Here is a 26,891-nt window from a genome sequence, read left to right as displayed (position 1 = left end):
AAAATAGTTGTATCATCTACGTTCAATAGCCGACTGGATGGCAAATATCTTAACTTATTTTATAGTTCAAGTGATACCAGATTAAAGCCAAGCAACTGCTGGCAGGTGATGACACACACTGGAGAAATCAAAGAGTTGTGAACAAAATCTCTCCACTGATGTGCTGGAGACGTCACTAACATAAATCAGAATTTCTCCCTGCTTTCAGACCACCATTCATCCCAAAACCCTAGAGACTGCTGCAAGCAGGCCAGTTACTGAATAAGTTCATTTTTCACTGAGGTAATCTGAAAAACCCCAGCAGCAGCTCTACAAGGAAATCTCTGAACCTTCAAGCGGTGGTGGTAACTCTGGCAAAGCATCAGATAATCCTGTGTAGGAGCAAACCATCGCATGAACTCCAGTAAAACTGCATCCAAACTAAAAATTGCTTCCCCTCTGTGCCACTCCTGCTATTCAGTGATGTACAGCCATGGAAGTAGCTGATCACAGGATTCTCCAGGTTGCTGCACGAACCTTGGGTCATCTTCAATTCCACCCTGCTCTGGACACAAAGACACCACTTTGCCCATCCCATGGCTTCCTCTTGACTTTGTGCGTTGGCAGGATTGTTTTCAGCTGCAGAGTGGAAAAGGTGTTTCACATGGATTTGTCAGGAAGAACCAAATAATGCGCACAATAACTGAAATAAGCCAGGAAAGGAACTTCCCCCTCCATCACTCCCCCCACATCCCTTCCATCTGAACAAACAAGAGCAGTTGATTCTCCAGAAGGCACCAGATAATTAATTTCATTTCCCAGCTCTTGTTTTATCAAAACAAATATACTTAGCAGAGGCTGCCTGAACAAAGAAGTGACAGTGGGGAACTGCCCCCGTGGTCCTAATGCAGATGTGAATCAGCAGAACAGCAGTCCAAGGAGAAGTCTTATCTTTCTTTTTCTTTCACATATGTGTTTTCACATGTTAGACAACACACAAAAAGTGTCCTTCCATTTATACCTACTTACCATGATAGAAATGTTTCTGTTTACTCTAACACACACACATATTTCCAAGACTGGAAAACCAGCCATGAACTTCTTTAGAAAAACTATTAAACTATCAGCCATTAAATGTTCATTCCTCACTGGAATCTCACTTGCCAGAACAAATAAATCTGTGAAATAGGTTGAAATGTTTGAGGCGTCTGCGACTTTTTTCTAAATGGTCCCTTCAAATGAATTCCCCTTCCATTTGAAAGCAGCAGCAAATCTTGGCTTTTGTAGCAATTTGGCTGCTCCAAGCAAAGCAGAACACGGGTGATGAAAGTTGGGGGCTTCCAGCAGACCTCCAACCACGCAGGACAGAGCTGCACACTGAGAAGCTTCTTGCAGAAAACCTTGGGAACGCACCACAGTGCCACTGCCACCGGTGGAGACGGATCCCTCCCCTCATCCTCCAGCCCTGCCTGTCCTGTCTTGTCCTTCACCGCTGGCTGTGCTTCCTCCCTTCCACCCCACATCCCTAATCCTTTACCACACAGCTTGGTGAAGCCAGAGGAGCCTGAGCTGATCACATCCATTATTTTTTCCTCGGAAGGAGCTTGACAGCCCAAAAAGATTCCTGACAACCACGATGCCACCACCATCACCAGTAATTGTGTCCCCTGCCATGACCACTCAGACAGCACTGCTGTGTCTCCCGTCACCAGGCTCAGGGGGTACAGCCCTTTTCTGAGACCTTCCCACATTACCAATGACTGCTATAAATAATTAACGTGCATTCCTCTAATCCTTTACTGGAACCATGGCCTCTCTAACCAGGGCAATGCATCACAGCTTCCAAACAAACACCTGGCAGCACCACGCGTGGGAGGGGGGTGTTTATAGACGTTTAATGGGGTTTCTCTTACAATCAAGGTGCTAGAGCACTGAGGAAAGGCATTTTTGGTGGTGGGAGAAGAGGGAGAAGAATAATGATACACTAAATACAGGAGGAAAGACTATTATACCTCATGCAATTATCAAAAGCCACTAAAAAAAATCAAATCTCATTAAATACCTTTTGCTATTTAAAATCACATTTAAATGTTCCTGTGAGAGATCTGAGCTTTAGCTGCCTGTAATGACAATTGCATTGCTCCAAGGAACTTACACATGATGAGATATATTTTATACATGCTTTTATTAACAGTCACCCAAAAGCTTCAGCATCACTCACAGGCTGTACAGCAAACACACTCAGCTACGATACTATTTGTACTGTCTGATGCAAGAAGGGCTTGGATAACATTTGTTTAGTCAAGGACAAACAGTCCTGGGGCCTGTAGGTGGATGTGGGGAAAGGCAAAGTTAGGTAACACTTCCAGCCTGCAAAGAAACGGGGTCCCTTCAGCTGAAGGGTTGTTGGGGAGAAATGCAGATAAAGCCAAACTGTTCTGCAGTCTGGGTCACACTCCAAGGGCTGCCTCACGGGCCCAGAATACTTCACAAATAATCACCACAGAGTTAAGGAAATGAGTCCTGAGGTTCAAGCGGAGCTTTAACAAACACCTCTCGTTTCTCAAACAACCACAACAGGAGGCAGTGATAAGGAAGGCCAGGGAATGCCATTCCAGAGGGTGGGTGTCAGTCATCAAAGTCGATTCTGATGGGGCCTCCTGTCAGGACGTGGTTTGCCATGTGAGATTCCTTCTCCTGCTCCTCCCGCCGTGGCCCGGCCGACCTGCGCGCGCGTCTCCGGCAGCCCTGGGCGCAGCGCGAGGTCTCGTCCAGCGCCCCGCACACCAGGATGCGGCAGTGCAGGAACACCTCCTGCGTGGGGACACAGCAGCACGGTCAGTGCACGGCTCTGGGGACCGCTGGCACTGCTGCCACTGCCAGTGACACAGCATTCCCGTGGCACGCACGGCCTGTGTCCAGCACCGCCATCCGCAGCCAAAACGGCCGCTCCGTCCGCTTCCTTGTGTGCCCTCTCCAGAGAGCCTGGCTGGGGATCTCAGAGCCAAGAGTGGGGAGGCAGGGAATAGGAAGGCGTGAAATGATCCTTCAGATGAAGGGAGGAAAACGGCAGGAATCAGCTCGGAAGAGCTCGCACAGATGTCAAGAACGCGTGAAGCCTCCCAAGGATTGATGGAGACGTGCTGGAGAATTTCAAGTGAGCTGGAAAACAAAGCCAGGAAAGCGAGGGGGAAAAGGAGGGAAACGCAGGGTGATGAGAGGCTAAGTTGAGGGAAGACAGAGAATGCAAAGAGCAAGGAGACAGCTGCCTTTTCTCCTCGCACTGCAAAGGCAGTGACAGGATTGCTGCTCCCTGCCCTGTAAGTGACAAGGAGAGCAAGCAAGACCCCTGCAAACAGCAGTCACAAAGAATTTGGAGAGGTTTAAAGCAGAATCCATTGTGCAGGATGGGAGGATGCAGGTTGGAGGCAGCAGGGGTAATCAGAAAGCCAAGGGAAACTTCTGAATTTTAGACCTCATCTGTTTTAACCCTACTGGGGCTCTCCAGTTGCTGGAGCAGCAGCTTTATACCTTTTGGAGCAGGCAGTGTTGGCTGAGCATAACAATGACTGGAAGATCCAATTTCCTCCAACACAGAAAGGAAAGCTATTTGCATTAGGAAAATGGCACTATCCTTCCACTGTCCTCCCACTATAGAGCTTCTGCCCCGGAGAGACAGCCTGGTTTCACATTGAATTAAGCAGTATGGTGGCCTTCTGTCCGCAGTCCTGGCATCTGTACTCACAAGAGCCAGAGAACACACAAGGTTGAAGAGATCCCAGACTAAAAACTGTGTTGTTTTAAAGACAGGGCACTGTGAAATGTGCCTGGTGACTGAGAACACTTCTCTCACCCAGCAAACAAGGGTCCACCAAGACCACCCTGGAAGCAACAACCATTTTAGCCTGCTGTGGCACTGATGTTCCAAAACTGTCCTTCATATTTTAATTTTAGTTGTTTTTATCAATGTCTCCTGAATGACCTGTGTCAGGCTCCTGTAAGGTGCAACTGCTGGAACAGGCACAGCAGCACTTGTCTTGGACCAGCCATTCCACACCCTTTTCCAACTTGGTGCTGAGGCTCCTCAGTCATATCAGAGCTGATGAAATATCTAAGAGTTGAGTTTTGAGCTTACCTTGTTGTCTTTGCCCACAAACTTGAACACAGGAACCTGGAAATGCTTGGCAAGATGGTCCTTTGACGTGTACTGCTTCACGGAATCATCAGAAACGCAGCTGAGGAGAGCAGAGGGATAAGGCTTTAATGGGTTTCCCAGAAATGGAAAAAGAAAGAGAAAAGACATTCCAGCCTGCTTAACCAGAGAAAGAAAAGGAGGGATTGGTTCTCTCAGGCTCAGCTACCATCTCTGCTGCTTCCTCTTTGGCCACAGGAGAAAAGTCGGGAATGATGGGGGAAAACAGCAGCGTTGTTAATGGCATCTCCAGACAAGGAACAGCTCAGCACAGCAGAGGGCTGGCAGGACGTGGCCCAGGCCCCTCAGCGAGGGACTGCCAGCGAGCTGCAGGCAAGTCTGTCCTCACTTCACCTTCCTGTGCAACAGCCTGCAGTGTTATACACCACAGAATGTGCTATGCACTAACTGCATACACATAGATATGCACATAAATTATGCTTTAGATGAAGCTGCCTGCACCCACATTACTAAAATATGACAGATGATGAAAACAAAAATCCAGATTTACTTTGCTTTATATCATTTACATTTTTCTTCCTGCTGGATTTGGTCAAACAGCTCAAATTCACTCCACCAAAAATTTTTAATTTCAGTTTTTCCATCACTAGCAATGCACAACTGTATGAGAGGTCGCAGAACTGCAAGAAAATAAGGTGCTTTTATAACAAGCTACATTCCAGGTGGAGTGCATTTATAAATTATTACAGCCTATTTAGAGTCTGACAGACAAAAAGTTATGGTGGCTCGATAATTACTGCTGATTATTGCAAAGCCTTGGGCATCTTGAGAGGCTGTGATGCTGCTGTGAAATGGCATTGCAATGCAGCTCGTCCTTTCTAGCAAGTTAATTCCAAAAATGTGGACTTTGAAAGATACTGGGAAAAAAAAAAAACCCCAAAGCAGTGGTGGAAAGAGACAAGAGGTACTGGTGTAGCTCAAAGTCTTGCTCTTGCAGCAAGACTCAGCTTCCATCTTTACAGGAGAAATGTGCATGGCACTGTCAGCAATGCTGATGTTTGACATGTTCAGTTGTAAGAGAGCAGTTCTGCCTTCACCGGAACATTTGGGAATCTCTACATTGGTAAAATCCCTTTTAAAGCAAGGCATCTGATTGTAAGGAATGACAGTTAAAGACTTCTCATAGGTGAGTGGCCAAGCTCTAGGGCCATGAAGTCAACTCATAGGCATGTTCTCATTTGTGAGTGTATAAACTGTGATGATTATTGGACACTGGCTCAAACTGACTCCTAAATCCCACGTTCTCCAAAGGTTCTCCACACTGGTGGAAGGAAACCTAATGGTTTGAGGCTAGGGAGAAGGAAAGGGGAAGAACACCACGAAGGAATCAGAGATACATAGACAAAACCAGCTCAGAAACCTCATGAGTAACAAGGGCAAGTCCTTTCGCATTTGTGGGGCCAGACCATATCCCACTCTCCTAGGAAATCCCCAGAGACCCTGCTGCCCACCTTGGAGAGGCGAGAAGAGCCAGGTATGCAAGGAAAAGGGCTGAGCCTGGTCAGGATATGGGGAAAATCACCCTATCCCTGTGCATAACGTGCTTAGGTTTGGGGAGCAGAGTGGCAGTGCTGTGGGAGGTGTGCTCTGACCCTCTTACTCAGGGTTGTAAGGTTAAAAGGAAGGCTTGCACAATGAAATATCCACCTCAGCCTAACAAATGGGGCAGCCTGAGGCACAGCAAGATGAGCTTTGCAATGGAACTACCTTAACCACCTTGTGCTCTGCTGAACCACAGCTCCTGACCTCACCAGTGACATGGCCTTGCTCCAGATGCCCCAGAGAGCTTCAATGTTTATCAGCTGTGCCATCGGTCAATGCCTTTGTTTCATTTTGTTTTCACAAGGCAGGGAATTAACAGAGAAGTGAGCAGTAGAGGGAATTGTCCCATTCTTCAGTATATCCCCTCCAATTTAAACAGTGTTTCCCTTTGGAATAGGCAGTTAACTCTTGCAGGCCTACATAAACTGATACAAAAATCCCATCTTTATTGCCATGGGCTTTTGAGGCTGGATTTCTAAAAGGAAACTGAGTTATTACAGGAGTGTTTGGAGCAGGGACAACTTAGCAGTGCATTCAGCTAATTTAATTGTGAGTCACTGGGGACACTGGGGTCTGCAGTGGTGGCTGCAGAGTGGAGCATTTCTCCCTTCAGTGAAGTTTTAATGCCCTCTGCAGGTACCGAGGGACTGCTGGTGCCATAAATCCTCCAATCAGTGCTGGGGTGAATTCAAGAGATGACATTCCCTGCCTTCTCCCTTCTCTATCCAGCTCAAGTTTTGGCTGCTATTTTGAATCCCATCATTTTCACTCATGAGGAGAAATGAATGCATGTTTGGGGCCTTGACTCTGTGAAGGGTCCATAGGAACAGCCATGGAGTTGATAAAATCAATTTTTCCATTACAGATCTGATCGTAAAGCCCGGCAATGCTTGGCACAGAAGGACTGCAGCCTGGGATGCAGGGAGAGCAGGCTAATGCTGAATGCTCTGTCAGCAGAAGTGAAAACAGGATTTTTGGGTACTTTACATTGCAGGACTCTTTTGCTACAAGACAACCACTCAGGACTTGCCATCAGCAGCTGTAACAGTGGATGATTTGTCTGGCAGCTGAGGACATGATTGTTGTCATCATTAAATGGTCTGGCAGGCAACATACAGGATTTACACAAGCATGGTCCCTTGACTATCAGGCTACAACTCTTGGATATGTCCTAGATATTCCTCTGGCTGGATCTCCCTCCCTAGAGGACAGCAGACTGCTTCACAACTATGACATTTCCTCAGAGCTGTCTGGTTAGGCAGCTGGATGCAAACACTCCACAGCAATGCTGTAGCATGGCACAGTCATTTCAGCACCCAAAGAAGAGTTGGAAAAGAGGGATTATCTCAGGAGCCACAGCTGAGCCCACAGCAAGGCTCCCCAGACCTCTGATACAAAAACCACTACAAACAGTGAACCCACAGATCTGCACAAAATTATTTTTAGCATATCCTGGAATGATCACTAACCCCAAACACCTCAGAAACTTACAGCCAAACTGAGAGACCCTAAGTTTATTGCACAGACAGGCATCAGGGAGGGCAAAACAAGGGATTCTCCTGCAGCTCCTACCAGGACTGGCAATGGACTCTTCTGGCTCGTGCTGTCATAAGGCCACTATGAGAAAATTAAGAATCTTTCTCCAATTGCTGTGGCAGCTGCCTGGCAGCAGCACATGGCCCTGGGGGCCCTGCACATTGGCTTGGCACTCTGTGGCTGGCAGAGAGAGGATAACAGGAAAGAGAAACTTTTTAAAGGAGCCAACTCAATTATCCACAAGGCTAGTGACAGGGAAATACATCCTGTAAAGGCTGCACTGGGAGGAACTTCTTTCACTGCCTCCCACTGTTTCTCCCAATTACTGTAAATGGGACAGGTGGTTTCAGCTTGATGGCTGCTGGTGATTGCTGTGAGCACGGCAGACAGGCTGCTGTGGAGAAGGGATAGTGCTTCCTGCACTGCACAGATAAAACTCAGCCCCACCACCAATTCCCATTAAATTGCCAGCAAGACAGGGAACAGCGAACTCACCCATCTTGAATCAGGTAGTACTTCAGGATCTCGTCAATTTTTGAGGTGGGAGTGGCAAAGCAGCTCTCCACCAGCGTCTCCAGTCCACTGACATGCACCAAGGGCTCAATCCCAAAGTACAGGGAGTCCCGGAGCTTGAGGGTGGGAAGAGCCCCCCTGTAGGGCTCATCGAAGTCTTTGTCCTTGAAGATCTCCAGAGTGAAGGGGAAGACGCCCTGGTTGCGGCTCATGATTTCCAAGGGGGAGTTCTTGAGGTTGGGCACGTAGCCCTCGGAGATGGTGTAGCGGCGCGGGAACTCGCAGGTCACCGGGATCAGCAGCTTGCTGGTGCGGACAATGATGTCCCCGTTGCTCCCCGGGGTCTGCTTGGGCAAGCCAGTCACCAGGTTGGTGGCAATGATTTTATCATTTATTACCTGCAGTGAAGAAAGGGGAGATGATTGAGAAAGACCTGTCTGGGCTGACACTCAGAGCAGCCACTGAAGGCCCAGCCTGTGAATTTACACCCCACCACCAGAATGATGCTGCTCATCCTCACAGACCAACTAGGGACCTCGGTCTGCTGTCAGCTGCAATGCACCACACCTCTGCTACCCCTCTGCTAAGGTGAGCCCTCTGGGTCCTGACCAGTTACCAGTTTAACCTTTGAAATATTATCAGGAGATCAGAATCTGTCTCAGCAGGAGGATGAAGAGTGAGGGCACTTGTCCCTTCTACCCTTGCGAAGCAGGAGGTGAGCAACAAGCAGCACCCATGCTGTCAGACACACACTGCTCGAGGGGGTTGGAACAAGCTCTCTGACTTTGGAATGCCAGCCCAGGTCTACTCTGAGGGCAGCTGCATGGCAACACAGGAAACAGCTCTGAGGGTACAGCTAAATCAGCTTTATTCCCCAAGTAAGCCACAGCCAAATCCCCAGACCCCAGAGAGTGGGCAATAGGTATACATACATCTACGACAGTGCCACAGGACTTCAGGGAGAAATGGATGTTGACATGAGTGCCATTGGACACGCCTTTGCACGAAGTGTTGATGAGGGAAAGGTCCAGGCCTCCAACCAGATCCTTTGGGATGCTCACCTCAATAGAGCTGGACTTGCACAGCACTGGAACTGCAAGAGAAGTCCCCAGAATTAGTCTGCACTACAAACCTACCAGTAAGCTGGGGAAGGGTTATACCAGTTATAATTGGGGGGGAAAAAAGGGGAATAATAGACAGCATCTATCATCATGATCCTGCCACAGTAACCTAACTACCCATCTTGCATTCCCCACCTACACAACACAAACCAGAACTGCCACTGCCCCAAATTCCCCAGCCACAGAAAAGCCTCAGAAAACAATGGAGACAATCACTGCACTTGCAGCAGAAACTTAGCTGTGCTTTCCAGCTTCACTTAACACTCAGCACAGATTTGGTTGATATCTCTCGCACTGCGATGTCCTGGGAAGAGCCTTTGCCAGATATGGGTATCAAAGTCACAACACTCCAGGCAAAGCCATTTTAAAAGACCCTTAATCAGATTTTACATCAAACTCTGAACACGTTGAAACAAGGCAGAATAATTCCATATAGATACTGAGCTAAAATGGAAGCACCTCAAAATGCCATAATAATATTTTTGTAAGCAATAAACCCAGCTCTGACAAACAAACCCAATTAGCTCACTCATTCCACCTCCTTCCAACCTTTAAATTTTAATACAGGCCTCCGTGTGAATTTTTTTAAATTAAAATTTCATTACATAAGAAGCAGGAGAAAATAGAGCTTGGACAAAATAAAAAAGGAAGGAAGAAAGAATAATCTCCAATAAAAAAGTAATTGCTGTATATGTATTCCTTGGGATTATTCAGTCCAGCTAGAGACAGGACAAACATACTGGTGGCATATATTCTGGTTTCAACCAGAAAAACAAACCTTCGCAGGATTTACATTTATTATATTTTAAAATCCCACAACAAAACTTTTTTGCAAATGTACTAGTTTCCTGAGGTTTTTGCCAAAATTAATTGCAGTCTCAGTCCTCAGCATTCCTATGACCTGCCTTCCCTTAATTTCAATCGTTAATTATATAATTTAGGATTCTGGATATCTGATACAAGGCACACTGCTAAAACAGGCATTTCACCCCCTTTTAAAAATTTCCCTGTCCCAGCTCCTAGGTATTTACAACAGCCTCTGAGTACCTTCAGGGAGGATTTCTGATTAAAAGTTGGTAATTTCAAAGTGATACACTAAAACGTGTACAGAGTGCCCAAAGCCATATGTTCCCTTAATGACACTGCTGGGTTAGAACAGAAGCTTAAAGAACTAAAAATTACCTTAACCTTCCCTCCACTGGCAGCAGAAGGCAAGTGAGAACAGCTGCACAGCTCAGGAGCAGACAAAGGGACTTGGAGAACACAGCATCATGCAGAGAGAGAGGAACATCCTTTGGAGAACTGATTGGCTCCGTCTGGATTTAAAGACTCGCTGTTCTAATGCTCCTTGATAAATAAGCAAATATACTGCTTTTATAAAGGTGACATTCTGGGCAAGAGATTTGGATCCCAACTGCAATTCTCTGAACTTCAGGACTGATTTGGTTCAGGATCTCTCTGTTTTTACACGTCTTTGACTGGCACAAACTGGGAAAAAGAAAGCATTCCATTTTCCCTGTGCTCCTGAGCTGCAGGAGCTGTGTGCCCTCCACCACCTCGACACAGAAACAAGTGAAGGAAACCTCTTGACTCAAGCCAACTTGTGGCTATTTGGGAAAACACCCAGTGTGTACCAGTCAAACATTTTAGTTCTTCACCTTCATACTTCTCAGAGCACCTATGAGAACTGGGAAAGCCTCCTCATTTTCACTTTAAACTCTGTTTTGCACCAATGCCTCTGAGCACCTGACCCTGGGAGGAAGCTTCGGTGGTGAGTCCAATGCTCCTTTCTCTCTCTGCCGTTAGTTCGTGGCACCATATTCCAGCCTCTGCCTCCTTCCTTGGCCTTTCAAAGTGCTGCTGCCTGGAGCAGAGGTTATCTTCCTGCACAGACAGCTCAGCACAACAGGCTCTCTATGCTGGGGAGCCCTAACCCACTGCTACAAACATAAACCCTGCTTACCTGCACAAAAATTCAGGCAGGGGATGGGGGGGAAGAGCATTTCATCCCTACTCTTCAGGAAGAGGTGGGGTACTAGGGTGAGCTGCAAAATTTTAGGATGGTCTGCAAAATTCCAAGTATTTTGCTGGCTGGTATCTTTATGGAAAAATTGCAGCCTGTAGACTGTGATTTCTGTGGAAGATTATTAACGTTTGTTCTGAACGTGGAGACAGTGCAGAGGAGGGTAGAGAGGCTGCAGATCCAATTGCTTCAGGCTACTGGGCCTGCCCTGCACTGTTAATTGAACCAATATAAACCTGATTAGGTGTCATAAAAAATTGTGTGGTACAGTTCCATATCTGCTCAGAACTGCAGGCCACAGCATGGGCACATAAATTCATGAATGCAAAAGACCAGGCAATTTCACTTTATGAGATGCTGTATCCTGAGCCTCAGCCTGGCTCCCAGCAGGGCTGCTGCTCTCATTAGCAGCCACACAAGCAGCAGAAATCCTGGCTGGGAAATCCAGAACTTCCAACCCTGCTGGGGTAGCCTCAGGGGCCGAGCACTTAAAAACATCACTCTGTTCTGGCCTGCATCCATCAACCAGGCCTTCAGTCAGTGAGTGTGATCACAGCTCTTGGAAACCCCCACCTCAGCCTCCCCACCAGCACTGCCGGATCCCAAGTGCTCACCCTTGGGAAGCCTGCATTTCTAAAAAGCTTAAAAAAGCAAAAATTCCATCAAGTAGAACCACTCCAACTCCCTCTCTGAGGTATACCTACCCTTTTGGCCACCATGAAGCCCGGATCTGTCCCTCTGACTGATTTCTGGGCACTCTGTGGCACATCAGACTGCAAGAGGTTCTCTGAGCACACCAGGCAACACCAGACTGCTGGTAGCCTGGATGTATTTATAAAAGAAATCTTTGCAAAAACCAGGGAGCTTGTTTATTCCATGTGCATGCCATAGGCACCAGTGACTCAGCATGAAGGACTCCCTGTGGAAAGTTCAGATGGAAGGTTCTCCAAGGATAACGCTGCCCTGGCCTCTACACAGCAGAAGCAACAGTCAATTTTTAGATGCTATCCCCAGGCACTATTCCAAGGGGCAGCAGGAGCACCAAATATCAAAGCTAGTGCCCTGCTTCAAGGCAAAGGAATGCTTACTGGAACTGACACACTCGGAAAAAAACATGCCTCTCTCTTAACCCCGTTCTTGGAAGGGACTGGACCTCTTTAGCTGAGATTCTGAAGTCTGAAGCATGGAGAATGTCAGTTCTAACAGCTTAAAGTTGTCAGAGGTGTGCACGGAGCAGTATAATGGGAGACGGATGTTAAGCAGCATTAATCATAAGAGAACACTGCCCTACAATTAATGTGATGCAAGATGTGCTCTAGCTGGGCCCTGTGGCTGTTGTCCTGCCTGGATAGAACAGAAACTTCTTCAGGCTCTCACTTTTGGATGGTCTGCCACTAATAACAAAGCTCCATTAACCCAACTGGGAAGGACAGACTAAGAGAAGACAGCAAAAACAAAAAGAAAAGTTCCTTCAGACATTCCCTCGGGGGACAGAGGCTGCCGGGGAGATTTAGTTGACCTACCTTGGCAAGTGTGCTTGTCTTCAGACAGAACAAGCCCCCTGGGACATTCACACTGGTAGGTGTCTTCCACTTCAATGCAGGTATGGCTGCAGCCCCCGTTGTTATTGTGACAGCCTTCAATTTCTGGGAGAGAAAGGAAAATCAGCGCTTCCGGCAGGCCTCAACAGACCCCTGATCAACCAACAGTCTGAACAGTGCAGCTCAAAGGCAACAGTTTGTTTCCTAGAAAATGAGGTGGAGATCCCTTTTTTAATTCTATACTTTTACTCGTGTAGAGCATCATGATTTTTTTTCTTTCAGATAACCTTAACTGCTTGATTTTTTTAACCCTTTGGGATGAATATGCTAGATGATTATGATTTTGAGTATATTTTTTATATTATGATTTGGTTATCTTATGTTCTGCTATTTCACTGAGAACAGTAAAATAGCAGAACATAAGATAAGGAAATCATAAATATAAAATATTTCTCCCTGAGCCTGCCATCAGAAATCACTGTGTGGTTTTTCACTGAAATGGAAAGAGAAGAATGGAAATCCCACACTCAATCCTATACAATGCATGGAAAATAACAGCCTGAACACCCCATATGAGTCAAAGCAATGGTTAAAGCATCATAATGTAAATTTTGAGATACTTTAAACTCTACTCAGCCTCACCAGCTCACATAATCAAGCTAAATCTCTTTCATTTGTTCTTTTTGGCAACAAGCTGTAAGGTGGCTCACACCTCACATCCCATTCTCTACCAGCTCACCAAGCTGAGGGCCCATCTTCAGAAATAAAACTCACTAACAAGATTGTAAAAATCCCCAGCAGCAGCGTTAAACCCATGAAAGTCGCCATCCTTCTTACAGAAGGGAAATTAAATGATATATCAAAGGCCCTAAAAGCCAACGTGGGGAATGGCAGAAACAAACGAGTTTCCAAACAGACTATTCCAGCCCTGTCAGAAGACTGCAGCACTTGGGAATAAAAATTGCAGTGCTCATTTATGTGATGGCCCTGCAGCTCAGAGCTGCATGTGGCAGGGACAAAAAAGCCCACAGACCATTTCTGGCCCCACACAAGTTGACAAGCACTCAAGGAGAACTCTGCACAGCAGCATCTCCCAAGGAAGTGTCACTGCCTGGATGAGTGAAGTACCAGCAGAGCTCAGAGAGCAGATTTAGCTCTTTTGGGTAGCTGAAAAACGAGGCACATCTGCAGTTGTTTTTCTTGTCTGAGGCCCCACAGCGTGCATCAACACCACACAGCAGCTCTGCTGTGAGGGGACACAGTGCTTTTCCACAGTTCACCACAGAAAACACCAGGCACGCATCAAATTTTGCTGGGTTTGCCTATTTCTGCTCAGGGATGTTTGTACATTGTTAGTGACAACACATCAGGCCCACAATTTGGTCTTTAAGCCACCAGTCTAAATTTATCAAGGGTTTTCAACCTGGCTGTGCCAGCACTGTGAAAGAACTGTGGCAGCTGCATGGAGCAGCAGAGCCCACAGACACCAAAGAGCAAAACACCAGCCTAATCCCAAATTTAACTTCTGTCTGCAGATTGGCTGCCCCTCTCCTCAATCTCTACCCTGGGAGGCTAAAGTGATCCTCATGCTCTAGTCTAATGTCAGGACATTACACTACCCCATGTGAGCTGCCAAAACCCAGTGCTGCTAAATCTGTCCCCATAAAACTCTACCACACAAATCTCCAGAGCCAAATCCCAACAACTCCAGCAACAAGTTCTGCCCAGACAACCAATCTTCCAGATCCACTGCTGCCCTTCCCCCACGGAGTTAAACACAGGAAAATCCGAACAGAAATGGACAAGGCAGGGAGAACAACAAGGAGATTTCTCTCCGCTTGCTTAGATGGATATTTTAGTATCAACCTCTCTGGCAAGCACAGAGGTGATATCAGTGACATTTAATCCTAGGCGCAAGGAGCTGAGAGAGAGCCAGTGCTGCAAGGGAATGATTTATAGTTTCCAGCAGCCAGAGGTAGCTGATGCCTCACCTTCACAGGTTTTCCCATCACTTCCCAGCGTGCGCCCGACACCGCACTCGCAGCGGAAGGAATTCTTCAGGTTAACACAGAACTCGCTGCAGCCTCCGTTGTTCTGCTCACACTCATTTTCATCTGAAAAAAAACAAGCTCTGGCATGTAATGAATAATCCCACTAAAAGCAGTAACACCGACAGTAGCTTTTAAACCTCTTGGTAAAGCTCTTAAAACTCCTCCTAACTCTTTTTTAAAGGCTAAAGTTGCTCTGTGTCCATCTGCCCTTCTGTTTTTTTGGAAAAGTACTTTGTTCTCTGAGATTCTAATTCCTCAACCTGATTTAATCTCTGTGTGCAAAAAGCAAATCAAACAGAGTGGAAGAGGCAGATATTGCTCTTGCCGAGCCACAAAATGAATGATTTCTCTTAGGCAGGCCAGGATGCTGAAGCTATCAATCAAGGTTCACATGGGGTTTCATCAAACCAGCTTAGAAGCTGGCATTTATTAGGTGTCAGAAGCTTAAAACTAAGAAAAAAGAAAAGTACCACTGTAACAGACAGGTCAGAGATGAGCTCTCTCAGGTACCTGTGGTCCCACACATGCACAGTACCCACAGCTGGCAGCTGGTGGTGGTGTCTCCTTCCACAAGCAAGGTGAATTGAGTATTTTTAGCCAAAGACTTGGCTGATATCCTGCTTTGGGAGGCAGGAAGCATGTCCAGGAGACTCACACAGACACTCAGCTTTTCACACACGTGACAGGCTCCACACTTTCCCTTCCAAAAATAAAATTAAAGCTGCTTAAAAACAGCAGGTGAAGAGGGAAAGGGCTACTGGCAAAGGCATGGAGATGTTGTTAGAAGGGCCTAGAGATTGTCTTGGTCAAGGGCCAGGCCCAGAAATTCCCCTGACTGGTCCTTCCAAGTTCTACAGTACACACAGAGCTCTGTCCCTGCTCTTACCCACCAGCAGCACTTCTGGGATGCAGGCTGGTAGTCTTGAGACTAGATTGGCACAGTGCAGAGCTTATTTTAACCACAGCTTAGTAGAACATAGATCCAGGCATTGCAGAAGTCAAAGGCGATGCGCTGAGCTGGCGGATGCGTGACAGGAGGTCTAAGACCTTATTTAACCCTAAATGAAAATGTAACTCAGGATCAGTCGTTCTGCTCTGGGATTTAGAGCAGCTGATATACTGAGGAGAAGCACAGGGAGGTGCACAGAGCTGCTCAGCACTCACAGAATGATCTGAATTGGAAGGGACCTTAAAGCTCATCTTGTTCCATCCCTTGCCACTATCCCAGGTTGCTCCCAGCCTTGTTCAACCTGGCCTTGGACACTTTCAGGGATGGGGCAGCCACAGCTTCTCTGCTGCATTACTGCAGCAGCTTCAGCCTCCCTCTTCGGGGGAGCTGGGAAAGGAAGCATATTCCTTGTTTAGGAAAGACAAAGAGGGATTTATTTGGTTTCTCCATAAGGAGGGCACAGTTGCTCTCAGAGATGCGATTGCACAATTACTCAGCACAACAGAAAGTTATTAAAAAGATTGCAGAGGCACACAAGAGAGGCTGCAGGTAGGTGAACCGGTGTGATCATTCCAGTTGAGGTGCTGTGCCATCTGGGAATCTCAAGGAGAAGCAGCAGTGCAGACATCCTGCTTGTGGGGGAATGAAAGCAGATGCAGCACACACAGGCTCAGGACTCCTGCGTGCCTCCCTGCTGCAGGAAATCCTTTCCTCTGAGCCTGCCATGGATTCACTGAGTGCTAGTGCTTGTCAAGGGCACTTCTGTGACTGGAAGGCTTGCACAGAAGCAGCCAATAAATGCCTTTAATTATCTGAGAGAGCTCAGTCAGCCACTTGGCTGCAGACAAGTGGAGCTGCTTAAGCAAAAGCCTTCCCCCCAGCATCACTGTGAGCAAGCGTAACTCTGCAGCAGGACCAGGCTGCTCCTTCCACACACACTGGAATGACTGTGGGCCCTGCCCTGGTGCTCACACACAGGAGGTGTGTGAAGAAAGAAACCACCCACGCCTGCTTTGTCAGGTGTAGCCCCTATGGAACAGATTGAGCTGCCACACAGCCTCCTGGACCAACTCTGCTTTCAGCTTCACCATCAAATCAAGTGACAGATGAGATTCCTCCTCCCCCAAACAGCCCTTCCTCCCCTCCTCTCCCTTACCTCATCCTATCCCATCGGTGTGGCTCTGCAGCTCCCCAACAGCCAACCCTTCCCAGCCCCTTGATTTGTCCCGCTATTTTCCTGATTTCTCAGTGCAGGTGCTCTCCCTCCTATACGATACACACAACTACAGCCATTCTCTCCCTCAGAGCTTCATGGGGAGGAATTCCCACACGAATCCCCAAAGCCCACATTCTCCACTCTGCTCTCGCCTCCCTCCTGGCCATACTGGTCTCTGCCACCAAGTGCCAGCTCCCTGTCACACTGCCTAAAACCACTGCAGCTGTGGTGGGACTTACTGTTCTTTGTAAGCCCCAAAGCCCCAGGCCCTGGACAATGTCCCACAAGGGCAGGAAGAACAGTGGAGTTTAGTGTGCAGCCCTACAGCAGCCACCAAAACTGTTTTTGGAGGAAAGATATTCAACAGAATGCGTGAGAGGAAATCTCTAATGCCAGACTGCACAGCACTTCCAGAGTACCAGGGTGATAGCACACCATCCTGCACCATGATCTTGCAAAGAGACTCAGCTACTGCCTTCAGCAGCTGAACCATGCAGAAGGCAAATCCAGCCTCACAAACGTGGAGCCCCAGGGGCACCAGAATGGATGCAGTCATGGGATGTCATACCTTGGAACCATTTACAGAATCATAGTCCTGGTTCTAGGCAGCAAAGGGGAAAACTCCTCTCCAGGATATGTCATTCTCTGTAGTGCTTTGTAAGGCAAGGGATTGAGATGTGAGCAATGAAACAAAGGGAAGAAAAGCATCAGTAACTGGCACAGCTGATTTCCACCCTTACCAAGGCATGTCTGGCCATCAGGTCCTAGTGTTGTACCCGGGGAACACGTGCAGTCACTGGTGTCCAGGCAGGAGTCCTGGCAATCCACCACGTCACAGATGTCATAAAAATCTAGGGCATGACAAGAACAATGTCAGCAAAAAGCACTGAGCATGCAAGGAAAGTACAGGATTAGTCCCACCCTGTGTGCAGCCCCTCAGTTCCAGACCTGGCCCATGCTGGGAAAGCCGACCGGCTGAAGCTTCAGAGAAACCAATCAAGCTTAATTACTGTGAGTCAGAGATGCAAATTTTGACTTTGGCAGCACGCCAAGACAAACCACGGGCCCACAAGGGAGCATTAAATCACTGAGGCCAGGTCAGCTGTGGAGAAATCCCGCTAGTGGAACAAAAGAGGTGAAACTGCCTCGCTGGGCCTACATGGACAGGCCACCACCTGGAAAAGCCAGGAGGCAGGCATCTTCCCAGGGACCACGGGTGTGGGTTTTATCATCTCTGCTTCTGTTAGAGCCAGGATTAATGCTTGGGAGACGCAGTTTCGTGTTTGGACTCAGCTGTTTATTAATTCTTACCTATAGTACAGTCTCAGAAGTTGTGAGTTCTATCTAACAAAGTGAAAAATGGCTGTGTGTCTAACTCTTTCCAAGGTCTTTTAAGCATAAATTAACCAATAACGAGATGACACCTATATTATTTTTGCTTTTAACCCAATAACCAGACACCCGTGGTCCGCAATGAGGACTTCTCCACCCAATTACAAGACATCACCCAAACTCATGAAGAAGAAGGTGAAAGAAGAACAACTCAGCCTACACCCTGAAACCTCCATCATGCCTTATATATATTACTATGTACCAAAACCTTAAATCCCAAGTTTTGCACCCTTGTGATATTACAGACTTCCATTCAAACTACACACCCATAATCCCGGTGCCATCACTCAATTTTGGAAGCCTGTTCCATGGCATCAAGTCAAATGTAGCGCTCGCTTGAGGGCCGGTGCCTTTTAGCCCAGAAAGCCTGGAATTCCCAGCCTCCAGGGCTCCAACACATGAGGGAGGGGTGTGTCAGAGAGGTGACTTACGCCCACAGTAGGCGTGGAAGCAGACGCTGGGCTTGCTGAGGTGGTACACGTAGTACCCTCCCGGGCAGGCCTTGACCTCAATGGTGGCGTTCCAGAGGCAGCAGTTCCCGCTGAAGCTGGCGCAGGCCTGGCGCCGCACGACGCCGTCGGCCGGGCGCGGGTGGCTGCCGTTCATCCAGATGGGCGCGTGGGTGCCGCAGTGGTTCTCGGGGATGCAGAAGGTGGGCATGGCGTCGCCGGCCATGCCCGTGAAGCGGTACCACTCGCCGTCGATGCCGCTGTCGCACGTGGGCTGCCCGTGGGAGCCGTTGATCCGGTGCTCCGTGTTCCTCCAGGGCTCGTTCAGGCTGATGTAGGCAGAGCAGGGGTCCAGGGCTGGGACACACATAGAGAGAGAGCAGCTGGTAGATATCAAACCAAGTTGCTGACAAATAATTATAAAAGCGGGGTTTTTTTCCGTCCCTGATTTAACAGAACTGTTGTGACAGAGAGAGATCCCTGGGGAGAAGAGGTGATACCAGCAAACTCATTGCCTTGTGGAAAATTCTGACAGCTCGTCTTAAAGGTCTTGGAGGAACAAGTAAATTAACAGAGCTCTTACAACGTTATGCAACAGTCTGACTTGCTGTTTAGCTGAAAGGGGAAAAAAAAACAAGAAAAAAGCAAATCTGAGGTCCAGGGAATGATTTTGCTATAGGAAATACACACTGGGATCTAAGCCTAGGACAACAATCCTTTGCTGAAGTACTAACTGAGCACCTGCAAGCCCCTCCTGAAGTCACCGGCAATTCTCCCAGCTGCCTTGGAACAAAGGCCTGTATCTCAAACAGGTTATGCAGCCTCTTTTAAAACCCGTCCACAGCCAGTGTCAACCCTCACAGCTGAGCTGCCAAACCTTTTAATGCATTATTTTAAAATCTAGAGGGCGTGAAGGTCTAAACTGGGACCTTCTGGGGAGTTAAACCCTTCACACAGCTGTGTTCCTTGCAATCCCACAAACCCTCCTGACCTGCACAAGAGATCAGCTGTTTGTGAGTGAAGCGAGTGTTTGTGGGGGCAGGACACAAACACATGGGCTTCCTGGCAAGTGCATGTCTGCCCATGCAGCGCTCAAGGAGAGTGTCTCTTTTCAGAGGCCTTTCTGAACCTTCTGCAAATAATTAAAATATGAGAGTACTATAGGGAGAACATAAATGAGGAATTTAAGTGGTCATTAAATTTTCCGTCTCCTCCTAATTAACCCTCATTTGGCAGCTTCCTCAGTGGAAGTCCAGAGGTTCCATTTTGCCTTATATTTAACACCTGATTAAGCACAACTTATCCATGACAAGCAATTCCCTATTAAGCAAAAGGAATGCTAATACTGCCCTGAGTAAGGAAAATTGATTACCATTTCCTAAAATTAGGCTAATAAAACCAACCACTCTGACAAAACGCATCTTGGACTGGAACAGCCTCAACTTTCCACAGCACATTTCTTTTGAAGTTCTAAAGCTGTGCTGTTTTGTTTTGACAGTAGTGTGATGGAGTTTGGGTGAGGGAGGAATACACTACGCTGTTTCTATTAGAAATGATCCGGGTTCATTATTTTGATTTGTTTCACTGACTTTTAAAGAGAGAGCTACAAGTGCTTCAGAGAATAGATTTCAAGCCACTCTTATTTAGCTGTGTCCTCTGTAAATATCTGTGCCACAGATGTGCTACCTCGTAGAAATATCTCACAAATACAACATCTCTCATACCTTCCTCAGCCACAGACATATTTTGCTTGGTCTAAAATCCAGCATAAAAGGCAGGAGCAGCTGCCAGAGTCAGGAGTGCTGCAGAGCTGGCACAGGGAGCGTGGATCTGGGTTATGAAGGAATCTCTAGTGCCACGATTCAAAGATATGTAGAGGAGCTGATTCACTGCCACCACAAGCAGCCTCACTCTTCTAAGCAGCAGAAAGGAAAATGCAGCAAGGGATCTCTGATGGGATTCACCAGGCATTCCCTTGTGAGCTCTCCTTTTCACCTGCCTCTGCTTGCCTGCCCTTACCCACAGAGAACAGCAGCGCCGTAAATCCCATCCTCCAAAAGCTGGTTTGGCCTCTCCCAGCAGGAAAAGACAGGTCCTGAACAGAGCTTCCTCCGGGCTTCCCTCAGTGTAATTCCCTTGGTTTCCACAAGAGAATTTGGTGTGGCCTTAGGGTGAGTCACCGACTAAGATGAAAAGGTTTCCGTGTTGTTAAAAGCCAAATGAGGTGAAGCGGGAATGCCCTGTCAGCTCCCCAGCTGGGCGGCACTAAAAATACCAACGCTCTCATTAGCTTTCACGTAATTATGAAATATCCTTTGTAGACAGACTCTGGGAACGCTCATCCAGGGAGATTACATTGTCTCCCGAACATTCAGGAAATAATTTAAAGACAAAATTTCACGTGATGAACATGCAGCAGCTCAGAGGGAGCTGGAAGAAAGCACATCAGGGGAATTGAGGTAGCATTCCCTCACATCTTTCATTCCCCTGAGAGCTTCTGGCAGGAGTGAGGGGGAAGCAAACCAGCAGAAAAAGCAGACAGTGCTCTTTGGAACACTGCAGATCCTCACAGCCACCTTTGGACTGCCAGTGCTGCCCCACACCAGCCTCCCTGCAGACACCAAGCAGTCTTTGGCAGCGGAGTTTTTTCATTTTAATTAATTGAGTTTTTAAGAAAAACATTCCACAAAAATAGAGAAGCGACTGATCAGCCTCTCACCTCTTCTCCCCAAACAACGAGCTTGGGGGTTTGCACGAGACAAATAACTGTCTCCAGCTCACTATTTTTCATTTTTCTTGGCTCAATTCTTTTCCTCCTCAATGCTTCTTGCGTGGCCTGAGCAATTGAGGCTGACAAGCATTAGCTAGGAAGCAAAGCTTTTCCATTTGTAAGCTCGATGTTACCATTAGTTCTCTGGCTGACATGGTAGCAGATACATCAGGTGACAAATCAGGCTCCAGTGAGCACTGGTGAGTGCCCCATCCTGCAGAGATTAATCCTGGGTGCATTGCATAACTGGAGGTCTCTGCTCCAGCACAAATAAACAATTAAGGGAGCAACACTGCATTATGGCACTAAATTCAGTTCAGATTTGTCAAGGAAGCAGGTGAAAAGGCAGCATAATGTCTACCCACAGAGTCTGTCCTCCAAAGGGAGATGAAAATCCCACAGTTCCTCGGCAATAGAGATTTTCCCAGGATGGGAGACTTCACACTCTGCAACAGAAGGGTCTTTCCCCTTCCTGTGGAAGGAATTTCACATCACCTTCAAAGAAAAGGGATATTTCTCCCACCTTCCAGTCTTTCACCTAAGAATACTAAGGCTCACCATGAACCTTAGTGATGGCAAACCGAAATAAGGCAATGCCTCTTTACTCACCCATCGGAGACACTGGCTGGAGCTGAACAACAAAGTAAATACAGAAAAACAAGTACTGGAACATCCCCCTGAGCCAAGAAGAGCCACCACTCAAGGGACAGAGGCTTCAAAGTCCTCGTACAGGCTGTGGCTCTTGCAGCCTTCCTCTCAGTGGAGCTTCTGACTCCAGGCTTCCAGAAGACCAAGTGTGACTGCTCTCCTGGAAGTTTATCAGAGGAAGGGACGTGGGCTACAGCTCCAGCCTTGACCTCCCCAGAGCAGCTCTGCCCCTTACTGACAGCAGGGATGTACTTACAGATCAATCTTGTTTTTTGGACTTGACCTGCTATTGTTTTCTGCCCCGACTGCCCCGCAGTGACACCTCCACTATCTTATCCAGAGAAGAATTCTAACCAGGGACACCCGGACATCCCGAAGGGATGGAAAAGAAAAACAGATGGGTGCTTGTTATCTGTGCTCCTTCCACAAGTCATACTCCATGGCTCCCTCCAGGCAGAAAACACCAGCTAAGGAGCCTTAACTGCAGGAAATAGTGGCCAAAGGAGCAGCACTGATCCTTCCGAGCACAGATTGCACAGCAGTGCTTGGAGCAGAGCTACAATGGGAACATCAGTCAAACTGAAAGAATGGTGTCCCACAGGGAAATGAGCTGTTCCCTTGCCATTCCTGGTTACACAGGCTGACCACTGCAGTGAGATTATCAAACAAGGCAAGTAAAGACACTTTTCTTGAAAGTGTCTTGAAAAAACAAACCAATCCCAACATTATGGAATTAATTTTGATGCAAAACTGAGTAATTGAGAACCTCTCCTGACTAAATTCAAACCAAACTGGGCTGAGTCACAGGTGACAGCCACAAGCTCTGGATGCAGCACACTGAAATGTGTTCTTTACTACAGCAAACCCAGAAAGGGTTCTTCCCTCTCACCCTATCCCAAGATCTCTCCATCAGCAATGAGTGCAGCTAAGCCTACAGTAACCACACAATCAGGCAAGTGTGGGCATTTCCCTGTTCCCTTGGCATCCTGCATTTCTGCAGCAGGCTGGCCTAAGAAATGACACCAAGCTTCAAATCCCAGCGGGGAAAAACATGGCTCCATCATTTACACGTTGAATTTGCACAAGTCAGGGAGGTGGGTGCTTGTCTGTCTTGCAGGGACCGTACATTACAGAAAATTCTCAATGGCCTCTCTGTCGGGGTGTGCCCCTGGCAGTGAAGTGCAATATGTTGCTCTACTCCACCCCAGCACAGGAGTCTTTTTTCAGTGGTGAACAACTCTAGGGAATAACAAAAAAAATCCAAATAATTTACTGTTATTGCTCCCATAAGGAAAAAAAAAAATAAACTCTCGTAGCTCCATTGTGCTGACAGCTGTGCAGCACCAGAAAGGTTTCTCCAACAACAGGAAAGGAGAACAGATGCACTACACAAAGCTATCAAGGCAGATAACCCTCAAGAGGTGATTATGTGAATTCCCAGAAGAGAAACTAAAATTGAACAGACAATAATACAGCAAGCCACCAGAATTTCTATTTTGACACTTTCATTGAGAGGCTGGTTCATACTTATGATGCCAGGTAAATAAAACTGACAAGCCTGAATGGAATGCTCTGTTTGCGTCACAGGTGTGTACAGCTCTCTGAACCATCTCTTCACCAGCTGCTTTTGTTTTGTAGCTGCTATATAAGCCTCTTATAACAAGGTTTTGACAGGTACATGTCAGTGACTGACAGCTGACAATTAACACAGAGAACTAAACTGCAGCATCGCAAATTGGAGGCTCAAAGGTGTCAGCTACAGGCCCTATCAAGTTCTCAAAAATGGATTAAAGCAGAAGATGTCCCAGCAATCCCAGAGATGACACTATCCCAAATCACCATAACATCTAGTCGAAGGAAGTGGTCTCAAGCTGGAGAAAACAATCTGCTACCTCTTAACATGTCTGGGAAGAAGCACCAGAGGCAACTCTTTTATCAGCACCTTCTCTTTGCAAGTTAATTTGGGTGATATTCATAGCTCCAATTCCCCCACAAACAATCTAGGCCTCAGAGAGCTGTAACAGTTACTCCTGAGAGGATAAATGAAGGGAAAAAACTCAAACAAAAAACCTCCCTGCAAGGAGATGCTCTGGGAGAGACAATTCCACTAGGGCATTCTGCAGGACCTGCACTCCCCAGCAAATACATTGTTCCTGACCTACACATTTGCACCCCAAAGACTGCACAACACCCCAAGTAGAATCAGGCTCAAGTTAGCATCTCTTAAAAGAAGTCACCAGTACTCTTTAAAAGATACAAAGAAGGAAAGCAAAATTAAAATAGAGGCCATGGATTTTATTTTGGCACCCAAGAGGGATTTTCTAAACCTGCTACAAAGCCTGTGCATATCTGTTCTTAACACCAGAAAAATGCTCATTTGGCAGGTGGCAACCACTCTTCTTGACCCTCCCAGAGATCTCTGCAGGGCTTTACCATCCTCACACAAGGAACTCAAATTCTTCAAAGCACTGGCTGGGCTGGAAAGCCTCATACAGTTTGTAACAGACTCATGAATAAAAATGCTTTGGCATTTGCTGAGGTGATCTTGGCTTTGTCAGAGCCGCCTCTCAGGACACACCAACGCCTGGGAGGTGTGTGAAGCACAGCTCTGGTGCAGGAACCTGCAACCTGCCTAGAAGGAGCAGGAGGAAGAGCTAATCAGCACTTCCTGCCACAGAGAGGGAGGAGGACCTGGCACACAGGACAGGCTCCCTTGTCTGGGATTGATTGGAGGATGCACGTTCACAATAAGCCCTGACAGGCAGCTGAGACGGATTGCGCTGAAGTCAAGGACTTTGAGATAGGCCTTGCTGCTGTAAACAACTTGTTCCAGGACTCAGAGCCCGTGGGAAAGGCTGTGGAGATCAGAGGGAGCACAAGCTGAGTGAAGTATGGGCAAACTCAACACAAGTGCAACATTGAGAACCCATTAGAATCAGGCAAGTACATCACTCCTGGTTAAGAGTAGCAGTTGTTTCCTTTCCCTTACTGGAGCACTGTGATGCAGAACTTGGTGTTTTGAGAGTGTTTTTCCACAGGTCCTATAAACCCAGCATATTTTCCATGCTCCTCCATTTTCAGATGGAGGAATTAGGGCATGGACAGCACACCAACAACTGCAAAACTAGTCAGGGGCAGAAAGAGAAGTAGGACTCATCTTTTAAGAGCCCTCAGAGCCACAGCCTAAGAGCAGCTTCTCCCCTATGTCAGGGCTTAGGTACACTGCAAGTCTGGATTTTAGTTTTCACACCCTTTAATGCCAGTAAAGAAAATAAGCCTGATGGGTTTTTTTAAAAGGAAAAAATTAGCATCTTTTGGGATAGGTAGAAGAATACTTAAGATATAAAAATCTCCTTCCTCTGTGAAAATGAAGCTATACAATGGGGCACAGAGGAAAGAAGCTTGCTTTTGTAACTCCACACATACACAAAAAACCCAGGGGATATCAAAGAAATTGGTCCACTGGCTCAAAGACAGGGCAGCTTAGGCAGAGCTAACATGGCTGCCTCAGTGCCATGGTCTGACAGCCAACAGCAGCTTCAGAGCATCATCCAAACCCTCTGAAAGCCAAAATGGAAGCATAAGAACTTGCAGCAAGGTGATCATTGCTGCCTGCCAGGCAGGAAGGGTTACAGGGGGAAAGAGAAAGGGTTTCTTCTTTGCTCTTCAGGAAAGAAGGGCCATGAACACCTATCCTTGGAGGGGCCTGCAAGTTCTCATGGATGTGGCACAGGGAACTTAATGCAGTTCTCCAGGAAGCTTTGAACTGGTCATACATTTATGTGAAAGCTCCCTCACAGAAGAGGTTAATCAAAAGAATGACAAAATTGGTAGAAAAAGCAGCACCCGAACACTGCAATGCACCCTGCTCCTTCTCCCTCACTGGGGCTGAGGAGTGCAGGGGTAGATTAAAATGCAGGCAGCACTGCCTGCTCTGCAAGTGCTGACAGGGGGACAGGACCCTGGCACCTGCCTGGCTCCCAAAGAGGAAAGAGCTGCTGTAGGAAAGCGTGTTGATGGTGAGATACAACAGGGTGGATCAGGAGAGCAAACAAACCCTGCCCTTCCCTTCAGTGTTAGCATTCCAAGGCACTGAGACTGGAGTGGGAGGCTTGTGGATTTCAGGGCACAACTGTAGGCACTTTCATCTTCTTGCTTTCAAAATAGAGATGGTGGTGCTAAGATGTCACAAAGTCTCCTGTTCTCCTGGATGCCAAAATGGACAAATTTGAGCCAAACAATTCACCTAAGGGTGGCAGCAGCTCACCTGGGGACAGCAGCAGACTGAGGGCTGCTTGGAGGAAGGAGGCCTGTCAGCAATGATTAAAGGTAGGTGACAACAAACAGCTTCCAGCCCTTCCCCTCCAGTTTTGAAAAACACAAGAGCTGGCTTTTTTAAAAACAAGCTAATCATAGATGATAATTTTTTAAGCAGTCCACAGGCACGATGGAAACCTGCACCAAACACCTCATCCTAATAACCCATAAAGCTAGGACAAAGCACACTGCTGATTCCCAAAGGTAATGAACCAATCACACGTCACCATGCCAAATCAAACCATTCAAGGGCCCAGAGAGAAAGGAACTGAAGCCTAACACTCCAGTTTTTCTCCAAAACAGCACTTGAATGCAGTACAGAGATACACAGACACACCACAGGTTCCTCTTCTGGGTTGCTGGGCATTACCTGCCCGTATATATTCTTATCCTGTTCCTATGCTGGCCAAACAAAGGAAGATCTTTGCTAGACCAAGTATCTTCTACCTCTACCTCACCACCTCAACTGCTCCCGAGATCCCTGTGTTAGGCAGCCAGGCCTGGCAGCCAGATCTCCATCCAGGCTTCTTCAGGAAAGCTATTATCTGCATCACCACGGCCTCGGTGAGGTAAGGTGTCAGTCAAGAGGACACAACCTAAACGAAAAGAAATGGAGGAAACTCAGGAGAGA

At 47.3% G+C, this 26,891-nt stretch overlaps 1 protein-coding gene across 4 annotated transcripts; it reads right to left on the bottom strand.

The window, feature by feature from the left end:
• Nucleotides 1-1,861: 1,861 nt before the first annotated feature.
• Nucleotides 1,862-26,857, bottom strand: OIT3 (oncoprotein induced transcript 3). 4 transcript variants are annotated; one of them, XM_066191803.1, is made up of 9 exons: nucleotides 21,905-22,104; nucleotides 18,508-18,882; nucleotides 17,425-17,535; nucleotides 14,460-14,582; nucleotides 12,451-12,573; nucleotides 8,716-8,876; nucleotides 7,766-8,181; nucleotides 4,115-4,214; nucleotides 1,862-2,793 (listed from the first exon to the last, which is right to left on the bottom strand). In XM_066191803.1, the coding sequence occupies exons 1-9, from the start codon at nucleotides 21,966-21,968 to the stop codon at nucleotides 2,608-2,610; spliced, it is 1,659 nt and encodes a 552-aa protein (XP_066047900.1). In that variant the 5' UTR covers nucleotides 21,969-22,104; the 3' UTR covers nucleotides 1,862-2,607. The 4 variants fall into 4 exon arrangements, with proteins under 4 accessions (XP_066047900.1, XP_066047901.1, XP_066047902.1 ...); XM_066191804.1 differs by lacking the exon at nucleotides 21,905-22,104 and adding an exon at nucleotides 26,708-26,857 and having other exon boundaries at nucleotides 1,872-2,793; XM_066191805.1 differs by lacking the exon at nucleotides 21,905-22,104 and adding an exon at nucleotides 26,714-26,857 and having other exon boundaries at nucleotides 1,872-2,793.
• Nucleotides 26,858-26,891: the final 34 nt, after the last annotated feature.

The sequence above is a fragment of the Chamaea fasciata genome, unplaced genomic scaffold (genome assembly GCF_029207755.1).
Source record: "Chamaea fasciata isolate MVZ Bird 193981 ecotype frontalis unplaced genomic scaffold, bChaFas1.0.hap1 SCAF_9, whole genome shotgun sequence".
Lineage (NCBI taxonomy): Eukaryota > Metazoa > Chordata > Aves > Passeriformes > Sylviidae > Chamaea > Chamaea fasciata.
Note: the sequence above shows the minus strand (reverse complement) of the source record. Positions and strands in the feature narration are given on the sequence as shown.